This window comes from Bombus huntii, unplaced genomic scaffold (genome assembly GCF_024542735.1).
Source record: "Bombus huntii isolate Logan2020A unplaced genomic scaffold, iyBomHunt1.1 ctg00000228.1, whole genome shotgun sequence".
Classification (NCBI taxonomy): Eukaryota; Metazoa; Arthropoda; class Insecta; order Hymenoptera; family Apidae; genus Bombus; species Bombus huntii.
The window spans coordinates 17,982-42,099 of record NW_026099446.1 but is presented as its reverse complement, the minus strand read 5'-3'; the positions used below and the strand labels follow the sequence as shown (position 1 = coordinate 42,099).

The 24,118-nt window shown below is 36.5% G+C and overlaps 3 protein-coding genes and 1 pseudogene across 10 annotated transcripts; 2 read left to right on the top strand and 2 right to left on the bottom strand.

Moving 5' to 3' along the window:
- Positions 1 to 24,118, bottom strand: part of LOC126877722 (omega-amidase NIT2-A-like) — a 50,619-nt pseudogene that overhangs the window by 8,639 nt on the left and 17,862 nt on the right.
- Positions 16,663 to 23,117, bottom strand: LOC126877720 (omega-amidase NIT2-A-like). Of its 3 annotated transcripts, XM_050640292.1 has the most exons (5): positions 23,049 to 23,117; positions 18,203 to 18,387; positions 17,634 to 17,802; positions 17,126 to 17,195; positions 16,668 to 16,974 (listed from the first exon to the last, which is right to left on the bottom strand). In XM_050640292.1, exons 2-5 carry the CDS (start codon positions 18,284 to 18,286, stop codon positions 16,959 to 16,961), a joined length of 339 nt encoding a protein of 112 aa, XP_050496249.1. In that variant the 5' UTR covers positions 18,287 to 18,387; positions 23,049 to 23,117; the 3' UTR covers positions 16,668 to 16,958. The 3 variants fall into 3 exon arrangements, with proteins under 3 accessions (XP_050496248.1, XP_050496249.1, XP_050496250.1); XM_050640291.1 differs by having other exon boundaries at positions 16,663 to 17,359; XM_050640293.1 differs by lacking the exons at positions 16,668 to 16,974; positions 17,126 to 17,195 and adding an exon at positions 17,408 to 17,508.
- Positions 19,024 to 21,074, top strand: LOC126877719 (venom serine protease Bi-VSP-like). 6 transcript variants are annotated; one of them, XR_007695269.1, is made up of 3 exons: positions 19,024 to 19,865; positions 20,377 to 20,535; positions 20,594 to 20,949. XR_007695269.1 is itself a non-coding variant. In XM_050640290.1 (3 exons), the coding sequence occupies exons 1-3, from the start codon at positions 19,763 to 19,765 to the stop codon at positions 20,980 to 20,982; spliced, it is 420 nt and encodes a 139-aa protein (XP_050496247.1). In that variant the 5' UTR covers positions 19,049 to 19,762; the 3' UTR covers positions 20,983 to 21,074. The 6 variants fall into 6 exon arrangements, 2 of the variants coding, with proteins under 2 accessions (XP_050496247.1, XP_050496246.1); XR_007695270.1 differs by having other exon boundaries at positions 20,485 to 20,535; positions 20,594 to 20,946; XM_050640290.1 differs by adding an exon at positions 20,957 to 21,074 and having other exon boundaries at positions 19,049 to 19,865; positions 20,485 to 20,775.
- On the top strand, positions 21,119 to 22,093 carry LOC126877721 (venom serine protease Bi-VSP-like). The gene is made up of 3 exons (XM_050640294.1): positions 21,119 to 21,211; positions 21,283 to 21,480; positions 21,649 to 22,093. The coding sequence occupies exons 1-3, from the start codon at positions 21,193 to 21,195 to the stop codon at positions 21,750 to 21,752; spliced, it is 321 nt and encodes a 106-aa protein (XP_050496251.1). The 5' UTR covers positions 21,119 to 21,192; the 3' UTR covers positions 21,753 to 22,093.

Genomic DNA, 24,118 nt, shown 5'->3' with positions numbered 1-24,118 from the left:
GACAGTTTCATTTTTTATAAATAAAAATTTGTTGTTCCAGATTTTGAAATACAGTGAAACGTTTAATTAGTATCTTAATATCTTTAAATAATTATTATTTTAGAATCAATTGTAATTGTATCATACGTACTTTTGAATTCGTGCAAGAACATATGTAATTTTGAAGTAGTTATTATTAGGAAACTGTTAGACGCGAACAGTATGCGAAAAGTTAGTATGCAGTGTAATAATTATCAATCAAAACACAAGAATTAAATTCTTGAGGAAAAAATTTCCGGAATTTCTTATTTACATGATTATAGAGAAATCCATAATAAAAAGGAGCTGCTTTCTAATACTTCGCTTCCTTGTAATGCCTACGTTAACAATAACGAGGTTCGACTTTTTGTTTTTAGAGGGATACTGGAAAATTTGAAAGTACAGTACCATTGGGAAGAAAATCACGATATTGAAAACGATATTTGCAAGTAAATTTCCAAAAAATCTGTTTTCAAATTTTCGCTTTCTATTTCACATTAAAAGAAAGGGAGGGCTGCCTTCTTTTTCTGCAAGACAAAACAAACATTCTGAATCTCGTATCAATGAATGATGTCAATAAGTTATTTTTCTTTTCAGATTGAACAATATTCCAGATTTATTCATAATTTCATACTACGCGAAGAATAGACTTTCATAGGTATATAAAGGAAATATTAAGTATAGGAAAACTCTTTTTCGTTGTAGGTGACATATGCTTCACGGTTGAACACATGTATTTTTGAACACATATAAATGAAAAAGTACTCTTATGGAGAAAAAGAATTGATACCTTCGATTGACATTAGATAATGTATATAAACTTATGAACAATCACTATCACTATCAGTTTGTATTTTAGGTGCACACGCAGATTTGTTGGAGTTCTTATAAAATGTACTTCCTGTACGAACGTTTTATTCTTCCAAATTTTACGATACTATGTCTCATATGATAACTATATGGATTAAACGTAATATAAATGATCCGAAAATAGACTCGAACGACATTAATTGTCTTTCTATTTATACCAATATCGAAAATACAAGTAAAGCTGGAGCAATAGTATGCAAGAATGGACTATTTATTATTTTAAACCAAATCATAGCATATTCAGAATGCACAGTATTATCATGAAATGTAAATGAATCAGTTGTAAACGAACGATTTTACTGTAAAATCGTTGCCGCCTTTTTTTCATCTGAAATATAGCAGCAATGAGTACATTCTTTTAATATATAATAAAACGAGATATCTTTATAAAGTTACATATGTCATCACTGGTAACTGTTATCTCGTATGACACCAAATATACCGTTAGTATGGAATGATATTTTTATGAAGATATACTTTAATGATAGATTTTATGAATGAAACGTTATATAAGAAAAATTATCTCTTGTTATTCTATGAAGTGTAGTAGCTAATGAAGATTAATTTTACGAAGTATTAGAGCAAAAGAGAATTAAAAAATTAAAAAGATCTAAATAAGATTGTTCGTGTGGCTTAATTATCTCAATTCTGGTACACCACTTGTTACATTCTAACTAATTAGCGCTAAACAATAACTTGCAAATATTAAAGATATTAACACCTAAAGGTTTTCAGGAAATTTTATAATATTTGATTATTGTATATCTAGTCATTGATTGATAAAATTTCTTGTATAAGCATAGATCGAGGTTGACGTCATACGCAGATTGCATATCATTGACAGGTATCGTTTTAATTTATTTTATGGCTAGAATCGTTTGAATATTATACGAATAATTATTTCCATTCGAACGATTAATAAATCACGTACCTATAAAAGATATATTACGAAAAAGAGGTGACGAAACAAAAAAATATTGGAAATTCCGTTGTCATTAGATCAATTATTTTTGCAATGATTTTTATTTCCATGTAATTACATATGAAATGGCTAATTCATTAACATCTCCTCGAATCGAATATAATTCGTTACACTTCACAACGATTCAAATAATGGACGGGAAATATATAATAACTTTCCTGTCCTTGCGTTAAAACAGTACTGTACAAATCAGATGATACAACCTAACCCCAACCTAACCCCAAAAAACCCAATTACATCCACATTGCATGACAGCACACTTGCAATGGATTTTTGTGATTTCAATGTCACAGACAATGACACAACTAATCAGAACACGTTCGAGGCTATAGACATTGAAATTACCGCGTGTTTAATACGTTTAAAGCATAAATCTAAATTTCACGCGATTATTTCTTTGTACATTGTGAAACTCTTAAATTATCTTAATCGAATAAATAATCCTAATGTAATAAAACATCTTGAAATAGACCTAGATATCTGAAACAGAAACTCGAAGGATAAGAAATCCTAAAAGGTACTAATCCTAAAATAACAAACTCCTAAATAATAAACAAGTGATAAAACCTGTTATAAATAATAAACCTTACCTGGAATAATCAAATCCTAACTAATCGAAAATAAAATAAGGCAAGCAATTCTTAATCTTTCAAGTAATTTTTCCGAAAACACAGAAAGATAGAGAAATTAAAAAGACGCAGCACAAATTGCAGCACAATGAAAGTTTCGGAGCGATGAATACGATCGTATTAAACTAAATAATTTTCAAAAGTGAAATTACACTGAAACGTATATCGATGATATTTGTCATTTCTACGATCTGTTTCGCTTGATCGTGCTTCTTTTCTGATGTAAATTCAATTTATAATACGAACTAAGTTTCCTTTATTATTATTAGTCCTGCGTCTTTTTAATTCGTCACTTCTTTTATTTCAGAACAATGACGGGCTCCAAGATGCTGTTCGGATGTTTGGCGTTAATTGCTTTTCTGCATCCATTAGTTCACGTTTGTACTTCGAGTAGTACAGCTCAAGGTTTGTACTTCGAGTTGTCTTTTTCCATGCACTTCAAATTCCAATACGATCTGGTCACGTGGCCTTCGTACAATTTCGAAATTTTACCTGTTTGGTAATCGTCAATGAAAAAAGAAGTTATGCGTGACCTCAACACATTGAAACAATTTTTATGATTTTTTATTTGCCGGTTGGTCAGCAAGTTAATGGAAAAATTTCACTTAACTATTCGCGTTAATCTCTTCGGTTTAACTTTTGGGAAATGCTTCGTTAGCTTCGGGAATATTCCAACGATTCGTTTTACGTACAAAATAAGCATGATAAATATTACATCACGGTAATGTAATATCGGAATATATTAAAGGTGTAATTTTGTTCGATTAATTATAATTTATTAATAATGGATTGAAAATACAGATATTAGTTAGACAGAGAAACGATGTTTGATTAACAGGAAAACTAAATGCAACGCTCGTATTTACAACAAATAACTTGACAACTATTTGGTAACTCTCTCTCTCTCTCTCTCTCTCTCTCTCTCTCTCTCTCTCTCTCTCTCTCTCTCTCACTAGCAACTCTAACACTCGACAACACTCGCAACTCAATTCTAACGACTCTATGCTTCGACGTCTCGATCAACTCTGATTCTCGCAACACGCACACTTTTCGATTCGCTTTGGATAGCGAAACCGTCCTTCTTCTAACGTTGTCTATTGTTTCCCTCATACCTATGTAAGAACTACCAACTACGTGCCTTTAGTCACGTAGGCACTCTTAAATGTAAACGAACCACAGAAACACGACGTACACGGTTTTTCTATTTTCAGCCGATCTCCAATCAAAGCTATTCTACGATATTACAATCGGCCTTTCCTGACAATCACATCTGCCCTCAGATGTGCTCATCAGCGCCGCTCGCACTTACATCACTATCGTCAGCATTCCACCATTTCATGTGATCGGCTGCCGTGGAAGTTGTACGTGGCCCTTCGTGCTCCCCCTCTCGCTGCACTATGCATCGGTCATTTCGCAGGACTTTTATCACCCGATACGGTCCAAGAAACTTCGGATGCAGCTTTAGCCCGGGACCCCTCTGCATCCTCTCGATTGCCACTAGATCTCCCGTCCTGTATGCTGTCGCCTTCTTGCGTCTCCTGTTATACGCCCGCTTGTTTCGGATTTGGATCTCCTCAATCCGTCTCTTTGCGTCCGCACGCAGCTGATCTCGTTCCTCTTGGAACACCGCGGCCTGTTCGTCCTCGATGCTACTGCTCCTCTTTCGCTCTTCCTCTATCTTCCTCTCCGTTGTTTGTTTACCCATTTCACTCTTGTCAGGGGCTTTGATCGTCGTGGCAGCATCGTGACATTTTCGTAGGCTCGGTTCGTACATGGAAGACGTTAACAACTTACCATCTACCGAGACTATGATCTCTTCTTTTTCGAAGGTCTTCACGTTCATCGTGTCCTCGACAATCCCATCGTCGTCCTCGTCATCCACATCCTCTGTATATCGATATTATTGTAGGGATTCCGCACGTGCGACTTCCCTTGTCTTTTCGTTCGCCTTGCATTCACTCTCTTCGAGTCTATCCGAAAACTTGAAACAACCCTCGCACCCGCAACGCTATCCTTCTCAGTAAATTCGCAAATATCATCAACAACATCCTTAGCCAGATTCTTCCTCCTCGTGATGTTCGCTAAGTCCTCCTGCTGGCCGCAAGAATCCGACGAGGACACCATCTCTTGGTCCACTTTACCAATCACCACGTGTCTTGCCACTATTCTCCGTTCCTCCGACACTTGCTGCACAGCTGCCCGATACTTCTTCAAAACTTCTGCTAACTCTTCTTTATTTTCTTCCAATTGCGACAGTAGCTCAGTTCGTTCGCGACTAGCTACATTAACACGATCTTCTGCTTCGGAACGTTGCCGCAGTACTTCCTGCAACGAAGCCTGCGTCTCATTCGGTTCTTGCTCCAGTGCCTGTTTCGCTTTAACTGCAACTGCTCTAGCGCATTCTGCATCTTCTAACTGGTTCTTCAGCTGTCGTAAAGCTGCTTTACCCGTCGAGTCACCTTTCGATCTCTCCAGCATCGTTTGAGCGTCTCTTAGCAATGCTTTGGTTCTCTTCAAATCTCTTTTTAGCCTATGTTGCATGTCCTTAACGTGTGACAAATCTATCTCACTCGCCTGTGTCTCTACATCTATCTTGAGGACTTCCGGACACTCATCGGGATTTTCGTCCTTTATTCTACTAATAAAAGATTCTCCCCCTTTTATACTTATTTCAACAGTGTCCAAAAAGTCTGCGCCAATAATAAGCGAATGTTGCATCACTGTGTCTGGAACTACGTGTATGGTTATACAGTACGACTCATTGTCTATAATAATGTTCGTGGAAAATTTCCCGAGCGTAAAATTCCTTCCGGAACCGACACCGCCAAATCCAACGATTTCCCGACTTAATCTGGGCGCTCCGATTTTCACATGCTGATCTGCTCGCATTAGAGTCAGCTCACTACCGGTGTCTATCAACGCGCTCAATTTGAAATTTTCCATCTTAACATCCTTACCACGCCTTGTTTGTAACGACCGAAACACGCTGTAAACTTTTTTTGAGGGCTCACCCAAATTGTCGCAACTTGATGCGATGTGTCCGTACTCCCTACATTTGAAGCAATTGTAGCATCGCGTCTTCCTCGCATCTCCAGATCGACCGGGTTCCTTGTTCCTCTCGGTTTCGGACAGCTTCGCCACCGGCTTTACCCTGTTACTCTTCGGCTCCTCAAATTTCGTCCTCATCTCCATATCTCTTTTTATCGCTTCGTAGCGCCTGAAACGCTCTTTTAATTGCTCGATATTCCTGGCTCCGTATAGCACAGTCTTGTTCGCGACCTCGTCGGGAATGCCTTGAATAATGTAGTCTATCAAGGATTGCGTATCAACCCTTCCTTGTTTTGCAATCCCGCACATGTGATACATATATTGTTGCAGACTCTCATCTGCTTTCTTCTTTCTATGGGATAACTCGCCATGTATCTGTTGGTCGCTTACTACATTTTCAAACTCATTCCTCAACGCCTTTTTTAGCTTTGCCCAGGACTTCGCGCATCGTTTTTGTCGTACGAAGGCTTGAGCGGAGCCTGCGAGTAATTTCTTAGCATAGGCCACCATGTGGGCGTCTGACCAACCCCACACTTCTGCCATTTCCTCGAAGTCTTCCACCCACTGATTTACCCTCAGCAGATCATCCCCGCTGAATTTCTCTAATGAGTCTTCCACGTCTTTAAGACTCAACATCGAACCGACGCATACCTTCTGCTGCTACTCATCGCGGTCCTGATACACCGCTCGCGTGCCTCTCCTGTATTCTCGCGCGCCTTGTTTATCGTCCTCGCCTTCACTTTCGTCGGAGCTCTCTTCTTCCGACGATACATCGTCTCCTTCTAGGGCCGCCTGTAGCCGCGCGCGTAGTTCGGATTTTCTTCCCGTTACCTTCAACCCCAAGCTAACGAGACGCGCTCTCAGCTCTTTCGTCCTCAGCTTCTCGAGGTCTTCCTCTCCCTCTTGACTGCGTTCGGCTCTCTGCTTGCTTCTTAGATCTCGCTGGTTTGTTGGTTCTTCGCCACGCTTCGAATCCTTAGGAGTAGATCGACCAGGTTTGCACGCTCTGTTCAACCTGGCAACCAGCACTGATCTCGCACCGGATATAGGCAGATTCATCTGTGCGAGCTTACTCCTCAGCTCCTCCAGCGTCAAATCCTCTTCACCCGACAATCGTTCGTCTTCAACGTTTGCCATTTTATTCTATTCTTTTCTACTCCCGCAGAAATAGCTCCGTTAAATCGTATCGTTTCTCTGTCTTATTCAATCCCGGACGAGCCCCCACTTGTAATATCGGAATATATTAATAATGGATTGAAAATACAGATATTAGTTAGACAGAGAAACGATGTTTGATTAACAGGAAAACTAAATGCAACGCTCGTATTTACAACAAATAACTTGACAACTATTTGGTAACTCTCTCTCTCTCTCTCTCTCTCTCTCTCTCTCTCTCTCTCTCTCACTAGCAACTCTAACACTCGACAACACTCGCAACTCAATTCTAACGACTCTATGCTTCGACGTCTCGATCAACTCTGATTCTCGCAACACGCACACTTTTCGATTCGCCTTGGATAGCGAAACCGTCCTTCTTCTAACGCGTTTTTAATACGCGATGGCGCTATCACTTTCTAAAAGCGTCGTCTTTACATTTCCGATGGCCACGGGCACATCCGACTGTCAGATATACAATGTGTTATAAGAGTATCATTACCATACTTTTCATGAAAAGAGCAATTTTTCTTGATAACTATACTCTGTAACATAGATTGAAGTCGCTGATTTGATCCCTCTGATATCGTTGTCTTATGAGAGTCTCGTCTGGTCTTGATTGGTTCTGTTGACTCTTATCGTTGTGAAAAATCGATTCGTTGTGTACCTTTTTTGTATAGAGAATTATTTTGTGGTAGAATATAATGTTGTAATATTTGTGGTCTTTACTTTACTAATTTTGTCACTGAGCCGCTCTTTGGTTCGTTGAGCGATTCATATTCCGCATATATTCCGTACTTGCTTCGCTTGGTACTTTTATAATTTTCGCAGTTACAATAAAAAATTTAATTCTTAACAGATTAAAGATTTAACCTCTTGCTTTATAGTGTACAATAATTTTTTTTTTTTTTTTTTTTTTTTTATAGGTTATGTGATCCATAGTTTGAGTAAGTAGTACATATATATATATTTACGTGACAAGCTTTCATTTCAATCTATATTTAAGATTAATATTTTATCAGTTTCTGTTCGTAACAACATCGAAGTAGTCAATAAGTTTGAAGAGTATAATTAAGGAAGTTATGAAGCAAGAGGTTAAGAACAAATTCTGAAAGAGGTTATGTACAACTCAGTAGTACTGCTTTACATTACTTTGCGAATTACTTTTCAAGCATAAAAATAGTTTAACAGCCACTTATAGTTACTTCCTTACCATTACATTCATTAAATTCGTTTGATTTTGTAAACAAAATAACCACGCTGACCAGTCTCTTATTTAAAATAGAATTATTTTGTCATATATCCAACAGTTTACTTTCTCTTCGCTTTGTCTCGTATTACGACTTTATAACGGTGTTTCTTTAAACTTTAAACGATCGTAATAAATGTATTTACGGACGATGACTGATATCTGGTCTGTCTTAAAGTTGCAACTAATTAGTGCCCCGTTACTTTGGACGTTATGAAATGTTGTATAACCAAAGACTTATCTTCTCTTTTGGTAGTTGCATAAGAGAAGACTGAGCCGTTGAAACGCTCGAATAGATTAGCTGATTCGCTTAACGTATTTTTACTTCCGACGAGCTAAACACAAGAGCAGAAAGCACATAAGGAATAATACAGAAACGTCAAACGTATACAGAAATATATTTCGTAAAAGCATTAGTACGTAACATGTCTTTATAATTCTATTTATGTATAGTAAAATGGCTTGTATCCATTTTCATGAATTATAACTGACATTTCAAAGCATTCATGTAGATATGTAACTCTCGTTAATTAATAATTTAACAATGCGTCATGAAACGTATCATTTTCGTTTCTTCCTTTGTTTCGTTATACACAGGAACGAATTTGTAAATAAAGATGTATAATCAACGATAACATATGACAGCGAGTATAATAACTGTCAGCAAAGGAAGAGGTCGGTAAAATGATTGTGGTTGATTTCAGTGTATCGGTAAATAAGCTTTGACAGACGTTGCCGGGGGACTCGGTGTCGGTGAAACCGCGTCGATGAAATGATTGTCAGTAATTTAAAGATAACCCAATTTATTGATCTGTCTCCCCTTCATGGCGTTGTACGTCTCTCTATAAAACATATTCTACCTCGGAGGGCTGAAAAATTTAACTTGGTCTCACTGGACTGGACTGTAAGTAAGAAAATTGAAATGCAAAATCCACGTGTGAGCGCAACGGTTTAGATGGAAAGTTCGATAGGACAATTATGTATATTAGCCTGAAAGAAAGCTCGTGGCTTCGCACGCAACACGTAATTTCCCTCGCTGAAATAATCCTATTACAACGATACGATTTAAAATTTTCCTTAACAGACCTCGCAATGTAATTCTTCATCTACAATTTTTTATTCGGCCTGAAACAAGAGACTTTCGAAGCCTTATAGAGTCTCGCGAATCTAAAAGTCAGGTTTCAACGTATTTTCGCGTCTTATTCTATAATACTGAAGACATTAAAGGTGTTAACGATTATTGTCTCACTATGTACGTACATCAAACGAGTACTTACGTAAGAGACGAATGGAAATGGAAACAGCCGAGAATAATTGAAGATAATTTGAATACGTTCCAGGCTATAATACAATTTCTCGTGAACCGTAATTGATTCGCAGAAGGGAATTGCTGCTTCTCACGACTAGCAAAGTGTTTCGCAAAAAAAGAAAAAAAAGAAAAATGGTATCGGAAGGATAGAAAAAAAGCGGTGGCCTACATCAAGCAATCTTCATGCCGATAATGCATTTATTATTCAGTTCGTTCATTTTCTATCGCGTAACAGACACTGGGATAACTGACAGAACGAGCGTATAAATCTTGCATCTCTCAACCTGACTTCTCCCAATTCGCATACTTCCATCCTTCGTATAAGTGACAATGAATCAGAAGAGTTTCATAGCAATATTGAACAACATACAGTCAACTACAACACCATTAGATACATCCACCATACAGTCAACTACAACACCATTAGATAACAGCAATACAATAGATTATAATTTTCTACGTGTCATTGATTCATCATCATCATTTTCCATTTTTTTAGCATATGTAAAAACGTATCTGACGTAATCTTACCTCGCTCTTTGAGTACAAAAATCCATTCAAATGAAACAAAGGGAAAAGAAATAAGAAAACAAACACTCACATATGAATCTTCATTACATAACTGTATGTACTCCTCGAGGTATAATTACTCAGACACGTTACAGCGTACCTTCTTCGTTCCCTGATGGCTGATGTTGATCGTTGACGTTTATAATGAAAGAATTTCGTCAACGGCGCCATCTGGATCCTTGTTGAAAAATTAAAATAGCCGCAACAGCACCATTAAGCTCATTACCCAGAGTAGCTCTTGTTGCTGAGTCGTGGAGGAATTCTTATCATCAACGACATAAACTATACCAGTTCTGGTAACGTTCTTCAGATGGTCCAGGCACTCGAACTCGCAATATCGCTCTCCAACACGGAATTTCTTGCATGTCTGTAGTAAAAAGAAATCGATCAATTGTACAGATCAATCGTCACTCGACTGCTCGAGAATTCAGGTCATCCAGAGAATAGAATAGAGACGTGGAAAAATGTAGTGCGATCATCACAGTGGGAGGAAATAGGGGGATAGGGACCAAATGAATGAACGAGATGTTAAGGACAACTGACGATAAGTTCTTCTTTTATCGAGAATTGCATGTTTGTGAATGGTTTGTGGGTGGTTAGGTGGAGAGAATTGAAGAGTTTGGAGGTGACTGGAAGAGTGTTTTGGGCAAGGTAGATTGCAGAATGGTTGCGGTAGCATTGTGTTAATTATGGGTTTGTACATGTAATCTTTGTATGTATCACTACATACAACCTAACGTATATTTTTAATAATACATCAGAGTTTTAGTTATTTCATAGCTATGAATTTTATACTCTATAATCTTGACGTTTTATTTCACAGAAGCGTTTGAATATCCATAAAAATTAAATGAACCAATGTATTCATTATCTTATAGAGAAGATATATTATTTTTAATTATGTTCCAATTATTTATCATGATCCTGATTTCCTTATTCTGAAAATTTGAAAGGAAGTTTTGTAGTTTGATACTTTCAGCGACAAAGGGTCAATATTGCTTTAGTATATTTCGTCACATATACATGTATATCTATATGTCGGAGATGAAAGGACACCGGAACCTTTGGATAGCCCCGCAACATTGCAATCTAAAGTCTACTATAACTGTAACTAAACTATTGTAGTTATTCAATCCGATTGTAATTGTTCGAGATTAGTGACGGTGAGCTTTGGCTCGAGGTGACAGTCTGTCGCCCAACGTAGCCGCGGTCAAGGGATGAACGCTTTGCCTAACAAAGGTATGGAGTAATTCTATAGCTCTCCTTAAAAGAAATATTCGTGGCGACACGCGACAGTAAACATTCCCACGGTTTCTGTCCCGTGGCTCGCCACACGCAGACCCTATTCTTCGAGTAAGATGATTGCCAGATGTCGATGCGTCTCCGCAGTACATGTTCGGCTAGCCCGAGGGCCCGTTATAAATCTTAAGGTTTAGTTAACTAAAGTCCTTCAAACAGACAAACAGTCTTTGTCCCAACTACGGGAAGATAGGGGAGACATATTTTTCAACGAGCGGCGTCTCCCACTAGCAACTTTCCCTCGAGGGCGGCTACCATCTTTTTCTAACCACCGATATGGAGATTGACCAATTAGCAGCAACGTCAATTTCCCTTACTTCCTAAACGAAGGCTTTCCTCGACGAATCCGATGATCTCGTGTCCTTAGACACACCCCATTATAGTTTTCCTCTGTGGCATCATCGGGACGGGACGGGCATTCTTTTACGCGCTCCCGTCGACCAAAGAGTAACGTCTTTACGCTCAGCAATTATTTTTACGAATCAGACTTAGATTCAGCGAGAACGCCCATCTGTCATCCCGTTGGCCGCGGATTCGTTATCGAACCGGAGACCATTGTCACTAGTGTCGCGGACGTCTCACCGCCGTGGTAGATTGTCAAACCTGTGTTATTCATACCTGTGTCAATAAATCGTATCTTCGTTACACCGCAACGATGGCTACCTTCAATGAAGACTCCTCAAACACCGACAACCCTATCCCCAATGTCATTCCGACATATATATCCACCGAAAATGCGCTCTTGTAGACAAACGCTCGATTCGCGTCATAGCTTTTAAAGCTTGTCGCATCTCAATCCGTTGGAAAAAGTTTTTCCTGTAGCATATTTTATTTTTACGAACCAACAAGGTCTTTGTTTATTTCCTTCTGCTTTTGCTCCAATTTCCCCATTGTTTTTTCAAGGATAGTATTTCAGAGCCACTAGTCAAGTTTATTGTAACAATAAACGTACGTTTCGGAAACATTTTGTGCTGTGAAACAGAATACACTAAAGTTTGAAGGTCACATCGATTTTCGAAAGTTTATAAATGGAGGTGTATGACAGTATCACCAGCTGTTGCTGTCCAAGTAACTCCAACATCGAAATACTACAACGATTCCAATCGAAAACGCTAAGAGCCTTAATAGACGCACCTTGGTATGTTACCAACGAAACCATCCATCGCGACCTCAAGATACCTACAGTCAAAGAGGAAATAGCAAAATATAGCGACAGATATAGCAAAAGAGTCAACAAACACCGAAACCCCCTAATCACTGGACTACTCGATACGACGGACCAGATTCGATTTCTTTTTACTACAGACATGCAAAAAATTTCGTCTTGGAAAGCGATGTTGCGAGTTCGAATGCCTGGATCACATGAAGAACATTACCGGAACTGGTAAAGTTTATGTCGTTGATGATAATAATTCCTCCACGACTCAGCAACAAAAGCTACTCTGGGTGATGAGCTTAATGGTGCTGTTGCGGCTAGTTTAATTTTTCAACAGGGATCCAGATGGCGCCGTTGACGAAATTCTTTCACTATAAACGTCAACGATCAACATCAGCCATCAGGGAACGAAGAAGGTACGCTGTAACGTGTCTGAGTAATTATACCTCGAGGAGTACATACAGTTATGTAATGAAGATTCGTATGTGAGTGTTTGTTTTCTTATTTCTTTTCCCTTTGTTTCATTTGAATGGATTTTTGTACTCAAAGAGCGAGGTAAGATTACGTCAGATACGTTTTTACATATGCTAAAAAAATGGAAAATGATGATGATGAATCAATGACACGTAGAAAATAATAATCTATTGTATTGCTGTTATCTAATGGTGTTGTAGTTGACTGTATGGTGGATGTATCTAATGGTGCTGTAGTTGACTGTATGTTGTTCAATATTGCTATGAAGCTCTTCTGATTTATTGTCACTTATACGAAGGATGGAAGTATACGAAATTGATAAAATTATTAATAATATTTACGAAGAGAAAGTAAACTGTTGGATATATGACAAAATAATTCTATTTTAAATAAGAGACTGGTCAGCGTGGTTATTTAGTTTACAAAATCAAACGAATTTAATGAATGTAATGGTAAGGAAGTAACTATAAGTGGCTGTTAAACTATTTTTATGCTTGAAAAGTAATTCGCAAAGTAATGTAAAGCAGTACTACTGAGTTGTACATAAACTCTTTCAGAATTTGTTCTTAACCTCTTGCTTCATAGCTTCCTTAATTATACTCTTCAAACTTATTGACTACTTCGATGTTGTTACGAACAGAAACTGATAAAATATTAATCTCAATTATAGATTGAAATGAAAGCTTGTCACGTAAATGTGTGTGTGTGTGTGTGTGTGTGTGTGTGTGTGTGTGTGTGTGTGTGTGTGTGTGTGTGTGTGTGTGTGTGTGTGTGTGTGTGTGTGTGTGTGTGTGTGTACTGCTTACCCAAACTATGGATCACATAACCTATACAAAAAAAAAAAAAAAAAAAAAAAAAAAAAATTATTGTACACTATAAAGCAAGAGGTTAAATCTTTAATCTGTTAAGAATTAAATTTTTTATTGTAACTGCGAAAATTATAAAAGTACCAAGCGAAGCAAGTACGGAATATAGGGATATAGGAAGCGATGGGGAACAGCAAGTAACTCCAACATCGAAATACTACAACGATTCCAATCGAAAACGCTAAGAGCCTTAATAGACGCACCTTGGTATGTTACCAACGAAACCATCCATCGCGACCTCAAGATACCTACAGTCAAAGAGGAAATAGCAAAATATAGCGACAGATATAGCAAAAGAGTCAAGAAACACCGAAACCCCCTAATCACTGGACTACTCGATACGACGGACCAGATTCGCAGGCTGAAGAGGCACTACCCGCTAGACCTAAACGTTAGATTCATTTAATTATCCAAATTAAGCTAATGCACTTACTTATAATACTTATAAATTATACCTATCTATAATAAGTATTAACTTATTGTAAATAAACAGCCATGTCACTGCGCCACGCCAGAAAAATTACTGAAAATTCTCAACGCGAGAATTGATTGTAATTCCAACAAATAAATAAAAAAAAAAAAAAAAGCTGTTGCTGTCCCCAAGCGCCAAAATACGTTCTGACTACTATTTTATGTATCTCACAGAAGTATGTCTTCATTCATCATCTCCCATGCCATCCACCAACGTGTTCTTAACATGTTATCTCCTAGTAAAATATTGATATTGAGTCAGATATCCAACTGAATAATCTTTTCGGTGTCTACTATAAGACATTTAAAACCAAGGCTCGTACACACGTGTGCTTATACGTCAGATGTAATACTTAACACGAAACCTGCTTATATTAATATTAAATTTATGCATAGTAGGATGTTCGACCTTTGTAAAAATGAAATTATAATACATACAGTTTCACCGTGGAAAAGTGAATCTTTCTAGCATGTCCACGCAAATGCAGCGGAGGGGAGGACTGTGCATGCACCAAACAACTTTACGTTCGTAATTTTTCACACAAATGTACAACTGTAGGGAAAAAATTATCTCTGATTTTTCGGATGTTAGGAATCGACAATATCGCATAACGGAATGCTGTGTTCTACGTATTCTATTTTTGTTACGAAAGTGGTACAAACGAAGTCCACGTAAGAATAGTACAACAAAATCGGTTGAGGTTAGGTTATCGTGCAGATATCGCGGCTTTTGCATTGGAAATCACGCAACTGCCAGTCTCGTCGTTCCTTGTAAACGAAAGAAAGGTATTGTAATCGGTCGGAATTAACATAAAACTCGTCGCATGCGACCATATGGCCTGAATGTTGAATAAACGAGAGTAGAGCGCGAGCTATGTGATTCTAACCGTTTAGGCGGAAACTAATGATTGTAACCAGAGCCGAGATATATGCCAATATTACTTTGCTCGACAAAGCGTATAAGATGAGGAGAGAATCGCGATAAGGTAGAACAAGAGACAGATATTCTCTACGTAAAGCAAGTCTGTCAACTAGATTGAAATCCTATAGCTATAACTACAGTGAATCCATATTCTGGCGAATTGTCTTTTCACAAATGAAGCTTCTGAAGAACGGAATTGATACAATAACTACTGTTCATTCATAACTACTGTTGTAAGAATCTATATATTTGTCTATCTATATCTATATATATCGATCTATATATATTTGTCAGAATGTCATTTTATCAAAAAACCCATCCTCTGTAATCATAGTTTAACGAAGCATAATTAATAGAAGAGGTAGAGCGTTAAGTGGAGATGATTTAATCACAGTTAAGTAGATAAATCTCTATATTAGTCTCTTTAATTAAAATGTCCTACGTTTTATTTGCGTCATTTTTTTTCTTCATCCAATTTAAAATGTTTAAATAACAATAGCCTATACAATATAATTTTATGTAAAAAAATTGATTATACCATGTTTATTACAGATATTTAACATTTTTGTGTACATACAAAATTTAGATTATACCTCGCTTGAGAACAAAAATTCTATTTGTTTTCCTAACATGTACTAATAATTATTGATCAAACTAGAAAAAGCTGGAGGAGATTACTTAGGAAGATTACTTAGCATCTTATATTCCTGGCAAGAGAAAATGAAAAATTCGTTTCTTCTCTTTGCTTCCCTGTTCCTTCTTTCCTCCTTTTTCCCTTTTTACATCGCGTTGTTTTACATCGCAATTTACATTTATTTGTAAAGTTTGAATCTTCTCGATATTGAAGATGTTGAAGCTGCAAGTATGTATTTCATTTTAATCCATTCGAGACCGAGATTTAATTGTAAGACGATACCTAGGTGTCGGTACGATCTGAATGTTTAGTTAGAATGATTCTGTGTTTTACTCTCTCCAGGGTATTCTTTTCATACTTTGATTTTAAATCGATGACAATCTTAAATAGTATGCCTCATATTTTTAAAATATAAAATTATATACTATGTTATTCTATAATGTATTATGTACAGTTAAATATATATATATAATAATTCTATATTGAAAAAAATATGAAATTAACATGATATATACATTACTACGTAAGTTATATATAAAATATGTATATTATACCCTTGCCTACTGACTGATATGAATTTCTTTCGGTCTCGAATGCGTTAAAAGAGAGCGCAAAGAAGGCGAAATTACTTATTGTAATTAGTAAATCGACCTGAGAGGCAGACAGATACAAGAAAGAAGGAATATTATATTAGCGGCATTATCATGTTTTTGCTCTCTTTAAGTCTTTCATCGAGACAGACAATCTACAGGTATTAATCGACCAATTTCTCCAAGCTGATAACTTCGAATTGATGTTTCTATATAAGAAGTGTTATGTGTTAATCTGTCTAAATGTTTAAAAGGTGTTATAAATTAAATGTTGTTAAACGATACGTAATTGCCTTTTGATCGTAAATTTTACTATCAAGGGGTCTTTTATGTATGCGTAATCATTGTGAATTATAACAATTTATGTGATCGATATTAAAGGTGTTTAAAAGCATGTAGTTTTTTTCTATATTACTATTCTCCTATATTATTATCCTATATTATTATAGCATTCCTATATTATTATAATATCCAATTACATGTTGATACACAAGATATACAGATTATTATTTATAACGTTTTGGTTTTCTTAATTGAGTCATTCATTTAGTACAAATGATAAGAAATTAGTAATAATTCACAAAAAAAGGATATCGTAGTAGAAATATTATAAAAAAACATTTTCTGTTTTAGTGTAGAGTTACTCCTTCTTACAGACAGTGTCGTACAAATCTGTACGTCTCTGAGAAAATGTAGGTATCTGAGCCCTTACTTCCTCAACAACTTTTAGATCTGATAGAAAAAAGAAACATACGAAGTAATAAGTAATGCTTACTAATAAATTCAACAAATACAGAGGAAGATGGCTAAATCGATAAATTAACGAGACTAAAAATTAATTACATCATGGATCTCTCGCTTTTAATTTTAAGCTGTAAATTACCGATATCGGTGACTGCCATATTCTCTTGAGTTTCCAAATCGTAAAGAATCTTTCCCCAGGGATTGGTCAACTGTGTATGTCCCCATGCGACGTAACTTGCTTAAGGAACACGAGCCGGTGATATGCAGGCAACGTATAATTGATTATCATTCGCTCTGAAACGCTGAAGTAATGACCAGTGCAGTGGTCCAGTGGTCATATTGAATGCCGCTGGATATATCAGCATTTGGCAACCTAACCCAGAGAAGCAGGAAATATGAAGCCACCGAATACCAATTAACTTCGTAGTTGCACGGTTCACATTCCATCATTTCTGAATATGCGAGGACAGTCCTCTTATTGTGCTTTTAATTCTTTTATTTGTTTCATTTTCAGCAAATATACTGGTTTTTTAAATTAAGCTTCTTTTTATACAGAGTTACAGATTATATTAATTTTATATAGAATATATTTAAGAAAGATATTTAATTTTTTGCTAGTTAAGTATTGATCGATTAAGTTACTGTACCTTTGTTCCGATAAATGCGTGCCATTTCCTCGAATCTAATATCATAGCAAATGCCAATACCTATTTTGCAGCCCTTCACATCGAACGTCGTTAGGGAGTTACCAGGACTGAGTGAATCACTCTCTCGAAAAGTAATCTTATTAGGAATGTCGATGTCGAATAGATGTACCTAATAACATAAAAATGTAGTCGCTAATTCTATTGCTGCAACTTTTGTAATTTAATATCAAAGTTACCAACTCCTAAACTTTAATTATTTTTTATTTAATAACTGACAGCGTTTTTATCACTTTCTTTTATTAAAAAATCCTATCATTTAATAATGTTTAAAAAGGAGAAAAAATAAGTATAATAATATTTTAAGTATGTGAAAAATTTATACAACACAAACACATTACAACAAAAATGGGCGTTTCCCGTATCATAACGTATTTTATAAACCGTAAATTATAGAATTGGTTATAGTATACGTATGTACATATGTATATTCCTAAATTATTCCTAGATAGAGTCACTTTCTTCGCCCCAATATTTTCAAATTCAAAGCCATAAAGGAATATATTACTTACCTTTCGGTGTTTTGCTATCAAAGTTCCATCGGGACCCCAAATAGTACAGGTATTGTACAATTTAGCGCCCTCTATTTCAGGCATCGTACCACCAACTACATAGATGTTGTTTTCTTTAGCTGCGTTCGATGAAGCAACGCTCGTTTCACCATCAGGAATACTCTCGGCGTATTTTGGAAAGTACTCTGCATTGCAATATTTCAATTAATGAAGAATAACTGTCTTTTGTTCCAACCATAAATTAAATTGAAATGTTTGTCAGTTTTTTATTTTTTAAATTATTAAAATAACTAAGTTTTATATTTCGACTTAATTAAATATGCAATTACTTAGCTAATAGTATATATAATAAATTGTTTCTACAGGTTCAAAATGAAAAATGAATATTTAGAAATATTTAATTACGACAATGCTATTTGTGTTAGCATCAGTGGCTTGTTACTCAACGACTTTGCTAGTACTTTTTCAAACATAAAGTTAGTTTTCAATTAACACTTATACTAGAGGCGGAATTATAAATGCAAAATAATTGATAATACTAATTTATAAGTACCTAATTATTAGTATCTTAAAAAATATATTTATACAAAAATCACGATAATCATGAAAATGGGGAAATCCTATATTCTCGAATCAATTCACAATTTATTTTGCATATTAATTAGATTCCGCGCTCATCAGTACGTACTCACTGGCGACATCGAGAAAATTCCTGTATCGGCAATTCCTCGTACGACCAGAGGATCGGAAATATCAAAGGATATTATGGCGCAGCGCGAGTGGAGAAACAGAAACATATGAGCTTAACACCGTAATACTCTTATCATAGAAATAGAAGCAGTCCTCAATTCCCGCCCTCTAACTTCTATCTCCACCGATCCAAATGATCTCCTAGCCCTCACTCCCGGACATTTCCTCATTGGCGATTCATTAATGTGCTTACGTGATCGAGATTTCAAGGACATTCCATCGAACCGACTCTCCAAATGGCAGCATATCCAACAGCTTAAACAACATTTTTGGAACCGCTGGCATAAGGAGTATTTGAACGAGCTAACCAACCGCAATAAATGGAGCAAGGGTGGACACAGCATCCAAAAGGGCACAATCGTCATCCTCAGAGAGGACAACGTTCCCTCCATGCATTGGCCTCTGGGCCGAGTTATCAAGATTCATCCAGGCGCCGATGGTGTCATCCGGACAGCTACAGTTCAGACGGCAAAGAGCATTTTGGATCGGGGCGTCAAAAGGCTTGTCCCACTGCCAATTCAACCCGATCTCGAGAAACCCGAACAACTAGCCACCGAGACGAAATAAGATGGGAACTTCAACCACACCTCCCTAGTTTGATCGGTACCCTCTCAACGGGGGGAGAATGTTACGCCATGCGGCTTACCATAGGTCATATTCTTAACTATCGATCGCGGCACTATAATGTCGCAGACGGATCGTCGTGTCTGCCCGGCAAACAAACATTGTAGTGGCAAGCGCATGGTTCATTAAGCAGGGCGACTTCCAGAAACGTCGACTCGTGGCCCGTATTTTACCTCGCGTAAAAGAATGTGGCGTGATCCGAACGTAGTGGGGGTCGCCTTCCAGAAAAAACGAAAAAAATCGAAAGGCGTTCAGAACTTTTCGAGATGTCGAACCGTCAACACATGTGGTATGTCGCGCATTACTTATCAACCAAAACGCAGTTACATTTTTTTTGTTCCATTTATATCTTTCTAGTTAATAAGTTGTTGAAATAAACATTAATTTATTTGTGTTAATTCTGTGGAATTTCGTTGAACTACCCTTATTATCATAATCGAAATAAGGGGATCGATCAGTTCGTGGCGTCGATTATTTAATCGTAACGGGAACTTACAACTCTCGTTGACGTGCTATCTCGCGATCGCGTCTCTCCGCGAACGGTCGAAACAAAATGATTCACTAAAAACTGTCCTGAATTCCTAAGAATTTATTTACCGCAAAACTGACAAAGTGTTTATTTAAAACATGAGGTTGAAGGTAGTCCTTTTCTTTCATTTCATTCATTTTCATTTTCTTTCTTAAGTATGGCTAACACAATATCTAATCAATTAAAATTTTATATTTTCACGTGAAAAGTTTCTTTAGATAATTATTATCAACATGATGACTAACTCTTACGGATTAATACGTGTCTGTAGGGCAATCCGGTGGACTTGATCGGCCTTTTACTTCGAAAGTTGAGTAATCGGTGTCGCTTTCTTACGCATCTTTGAACTGTATAAATGTTTTAAAATTGTTTGATCCAGAATGTACCACACCGGACAATCAAGAAGGCAGGTGCCTTGACTACAGAAAATGTAAACCTCTGCAAGAAATATGGCAGATACAGTACCGTACAGCCACCGATTTTTATAGACGATCAGTGTGCAGATACCAGGGCAATGTTACGATCGTTTGCTGTCCGAACGATCCAAACAAAGAGAAGAGAGAAATTTTAATAAAAACTGTGTATAAGTATAAGGCTTTGCGACCACCATACTGTGGTTTTAGCAACGTCTCTCATACCAGGGTGGTCGATGGTAAACCAGCTGAACTTGGTACGTTTTATGTCTTTCTTTCCGATTAATAATAAGCCATTTACTGCAAAGAATGAACTTTAAAGGCATTAAACAGCACATCAATGTACATTTCAATTAGACTAAATAATAATGCTATGATTTTATCGGTAGTAACTTTACTTATTAACTTGAATTATTTCTTTCTTTTACTTCATGTTAGGAAGAGTATCTTTTTGCTTGAAATAAAAAATTGATATAGGAGTAATAATATGGATAGAGATCAAAAACTGTTAGGGCAGAAATTACACGTTTGAACTTTATAGTTCAGTATAGTTCAAATAGAAATTATATAGAATTATTTAATAATTTGTATTCCACTGGAATAAAAATTTAATTTCTGTCTTTATCAAATCTCTATTTCAGAGTATTTGTACGTATGTACTTATCGTCTGCTGTATGATCGAATATCGAATAGGTAATAATCGTTGTTACCCGTTATGTGAGAAAAAATTATGTATATTCACAACTATGACTATTGCATTTTAGGCGCTTGGCCATGGATCGTTGCATTAGGTTTTCGTAATCCCCGAAACCCAGACAAACCACTATGGAAATGCGGAGGTTCCCTGATATCGGCTAGGCATGTTTTGACCGCAGCACATTGTGCACATATGGATGGAATAGAAAACATACACAATCATAATATTGTCATTCTTAGATTGGTGGAGGAGGTGCCATTTTCGAGTAAGTCCTCAAATATATATATATATATATGCTATTGAGTATTACTGAAGTATCATATCCTGAAATTTCTTACTGTACACATATATTGTGTCATAAAGCGTGTATAATTCTTTCTCATACTTTTGGTCATTCGTTTCCTGCATTTTCATTTATTTTTTTATTTTTCAGGGTACGTATATCCCATTTGTACGAAAGAGCCCCTACGAAAGAGCAACTTCGTCGGCTATAACCCCCTTGTTGCTGGATCGGGAGCATTAAGATATAGTAAGTGATATCAATTTTATAATAAAATTAAATAGTTCCAGTCTTAAATATCTTTCTTATTTTCTTCGTAGGACGACCACGACGTAATGCATTAATGGAAGTACAAATGCCAGTGATTAAGAACGCCGAATGCAAAATAGCTTATTCCAAATTTCCTAATGCACCTGATATCACTGATGGTATAATATGCGCCGAACATGCTCAGGGTGGAGAGGATTCTTGTACGGTAATTAAGTTACTGAGTTACTACAAACTATACGGTATCTGAAGACACGTCGATTCGAATTAACATCAAATCGACGTCTTAAACATTAAAAATAATAGATAAACACAATTTAATAGTTTTGCCCACTTCTCACACCTCGTTATGGTATTTAATCTAATTTCCTTCTAATCTTAGTTTTGCTCAAAATACATATAACATGTACGTTATAAATTGGAGTATTTCAATACACAAATCAATAGAAGATTATTACTGTATATAAGTATAATTTCAATACAATTCGATCGATATATTTCAGTATCTTTGATTAAAAATTTAACGATCCTTTCAGGCTGACCGCGGCGGACCACTGCTGATACAACATGAATTAACCTCGTATTTAATAGGTATTGTGTCTTATGCTTATAAGTGCGGCACAGCTGGGTATCCCAGCGTTTATACTAGGGTCACATCGTACCTTGACTTCATTCTCCAAGCGATGCAATAATATGATATTACTGTTCCATAAATATCATTGTGTAAAAAACGTAAAGTTGGATTTTCTTATTGTGGAGATAAGAAACAGCTCAAATTTACATTGTTTTGTACGTTACAAATTATAGGCTTAAAATGTACGAAATGTAACTTTGAAACGACACTAATTTTTTACGCACGATAAACCTCCACGACTTAGGTATGTAAAGATGATAAACGTATATTAATTCTATAAATTTGGTAATAATAAACCAACTTTCTGAGAAGTTCTGTAAATTTCGTTTCTGTTGTATCAAGAGAATAATGGAATATTCCACTTAGATCGTATACTTCTTGTACGTACGTACAAAATTTTCCGGCTAATCTAAAACACTTCATAAGATAGAGAGCTTCTGGAAATTCGGACACAGAGAGTGCATAAAATACAAGATAAGTCTCGTGTCTTTCAAAATTATTTTTTATTCGCTAAAAACGTCCTGTGTACTCATGCAATCACATGCAACCTCGAAACTTCACTTATTTTTTATCACTTTCCAATTCAATACACAGTTTCAGCATTTTTGACTATATGTAAGAGAAATTTCCATTCAGCCAAAGGTGTACTTACAGATTATAGATTCCTATACGACTCTCAGTAAAAATTTATCCGCACTCCAGATAGTTAAAACTTCTGTCGATCGTATTGATCCATCTGCACTCTTCGTATGACGTCAATATCTGTTCAGTGCTGCTGCGCAGGTTTCTTTGTGTTACGTCAATTCGTTTGTGACCGTTGCGCGAGTAATGGCGCTTTGCAATGGTGATTTGCAGGAAAACAGTGCAGGATGCTGTGATTCGTTTCTTGTGGTCGGAGGTTATGTTTGATGCCTATATTTATCAAAGATTTAATGCACATTATGGAGAAAGTGTTTTGTCACGAAGTGTGTTTGAATGGGCACAAAAGTTCAAAGAAGATCGCACAAGTGTTATGAAAAAACAGCTGGACGCCCGTCCACATCCACGATGACAACGTTGAACGTGCTCATGAACTTATGCTCTATGGAATAGACGAGTGACACTGGATAATGTGGCAAATCATTTGCAAATCAGCCACGGCTCTGCTTATGCAATAGTGCACGACAGATTTGGATTTTAAAAAGTTTGTGCGAGATGGATGCCGAAAAAGCTGATGAAAAGGTGAAGACGACGATGCATTCGTGGTTCGCAGCTCAGCCCAAAACATTTTTTAATGAGAAAATACAAAGGTCCTTCGGCAAATGGACAAAGTGTATACAGAAATCGAGTGATTATGTCAAAAAATGATGTATGTCTTTTTTGACAATTGCTTAAAATAAATTCTACACCGACAGAGCGGGTAACTTTTTACTCACCCTCGTAAGACACTTAAATTTCCAATCTATTATGATGAATAAAAGAGCTTATACTATTAAATCTAATTGTATTTTGTTGCATGAGAGTACACGTGTATGTGATGTACATTACCTTTATATCCCCTTGAACGCTTCAATATTGCGCATATATACTATATTTTGTACAGCTTCTATAAAATTTCGTATGTTTGTTTAGGCTGTTAATCTAGAGGCTGGAGTACAAAGAAGTGGCACAATGATGTGGGCTGATGACATTTATAATTATCAAGGAATCACCCCTACATTCGCTCAGGTATATATCGTTGAC

What these genes read in the sequence shown, in the direction of transcription:
- LOC126877719 (XM_050640289.1), top strand. Translation starts at nt 19,763, where the DNA reads ATGTGGCGTGATCCGAACGTAGTGGGGGTCGCCTTCCAGAAAAAACGA. An exon ending in TCGAACCGTCAACACATGTG is followed by an intron (nt 19,866 to 20,484) that starts GTATGTCGCGCA and finishes TGTTTGATCCAG; the next exon opens with AATGTACCACACCGGACAAT.
- LOC126877720 (XM_050640291.1), bottom strand. Translation starts at nt 18,286, where the DNA reads ATGCCTGAAATAGAGGGCGCTAAATTGTACAATACCTGTACTATTTGG. An exon ending in TGATAGCAAAACACCGAAAG is followed by an intron (nt 17,803 to 18,202) that starts GTAAGTAATATA and finishes TTATGTTATTAG; the next exon opens with GTACATCTATTCGACATCGA. An exon ending in ACGCATTTATCGGAACAAAG is followed by an intron (nt 17,360 to 17,633) that starts GTACAGTAACTT and finishes TCTCTGGGTTAG; the next exon opens with GTTGCCAAATGCTGATATAT.
- LOC126877721 (XM_050640294.1), top strand. An exon ending in GGAGGAGGTGCCATTTTCGA is followed by an intron (nt 21,481 to 21,648) that starts GTAAGTCCTCAA and finishes TTTATTTTTCAG; the next exon opens with GGTACGTATATCCCATTTGT.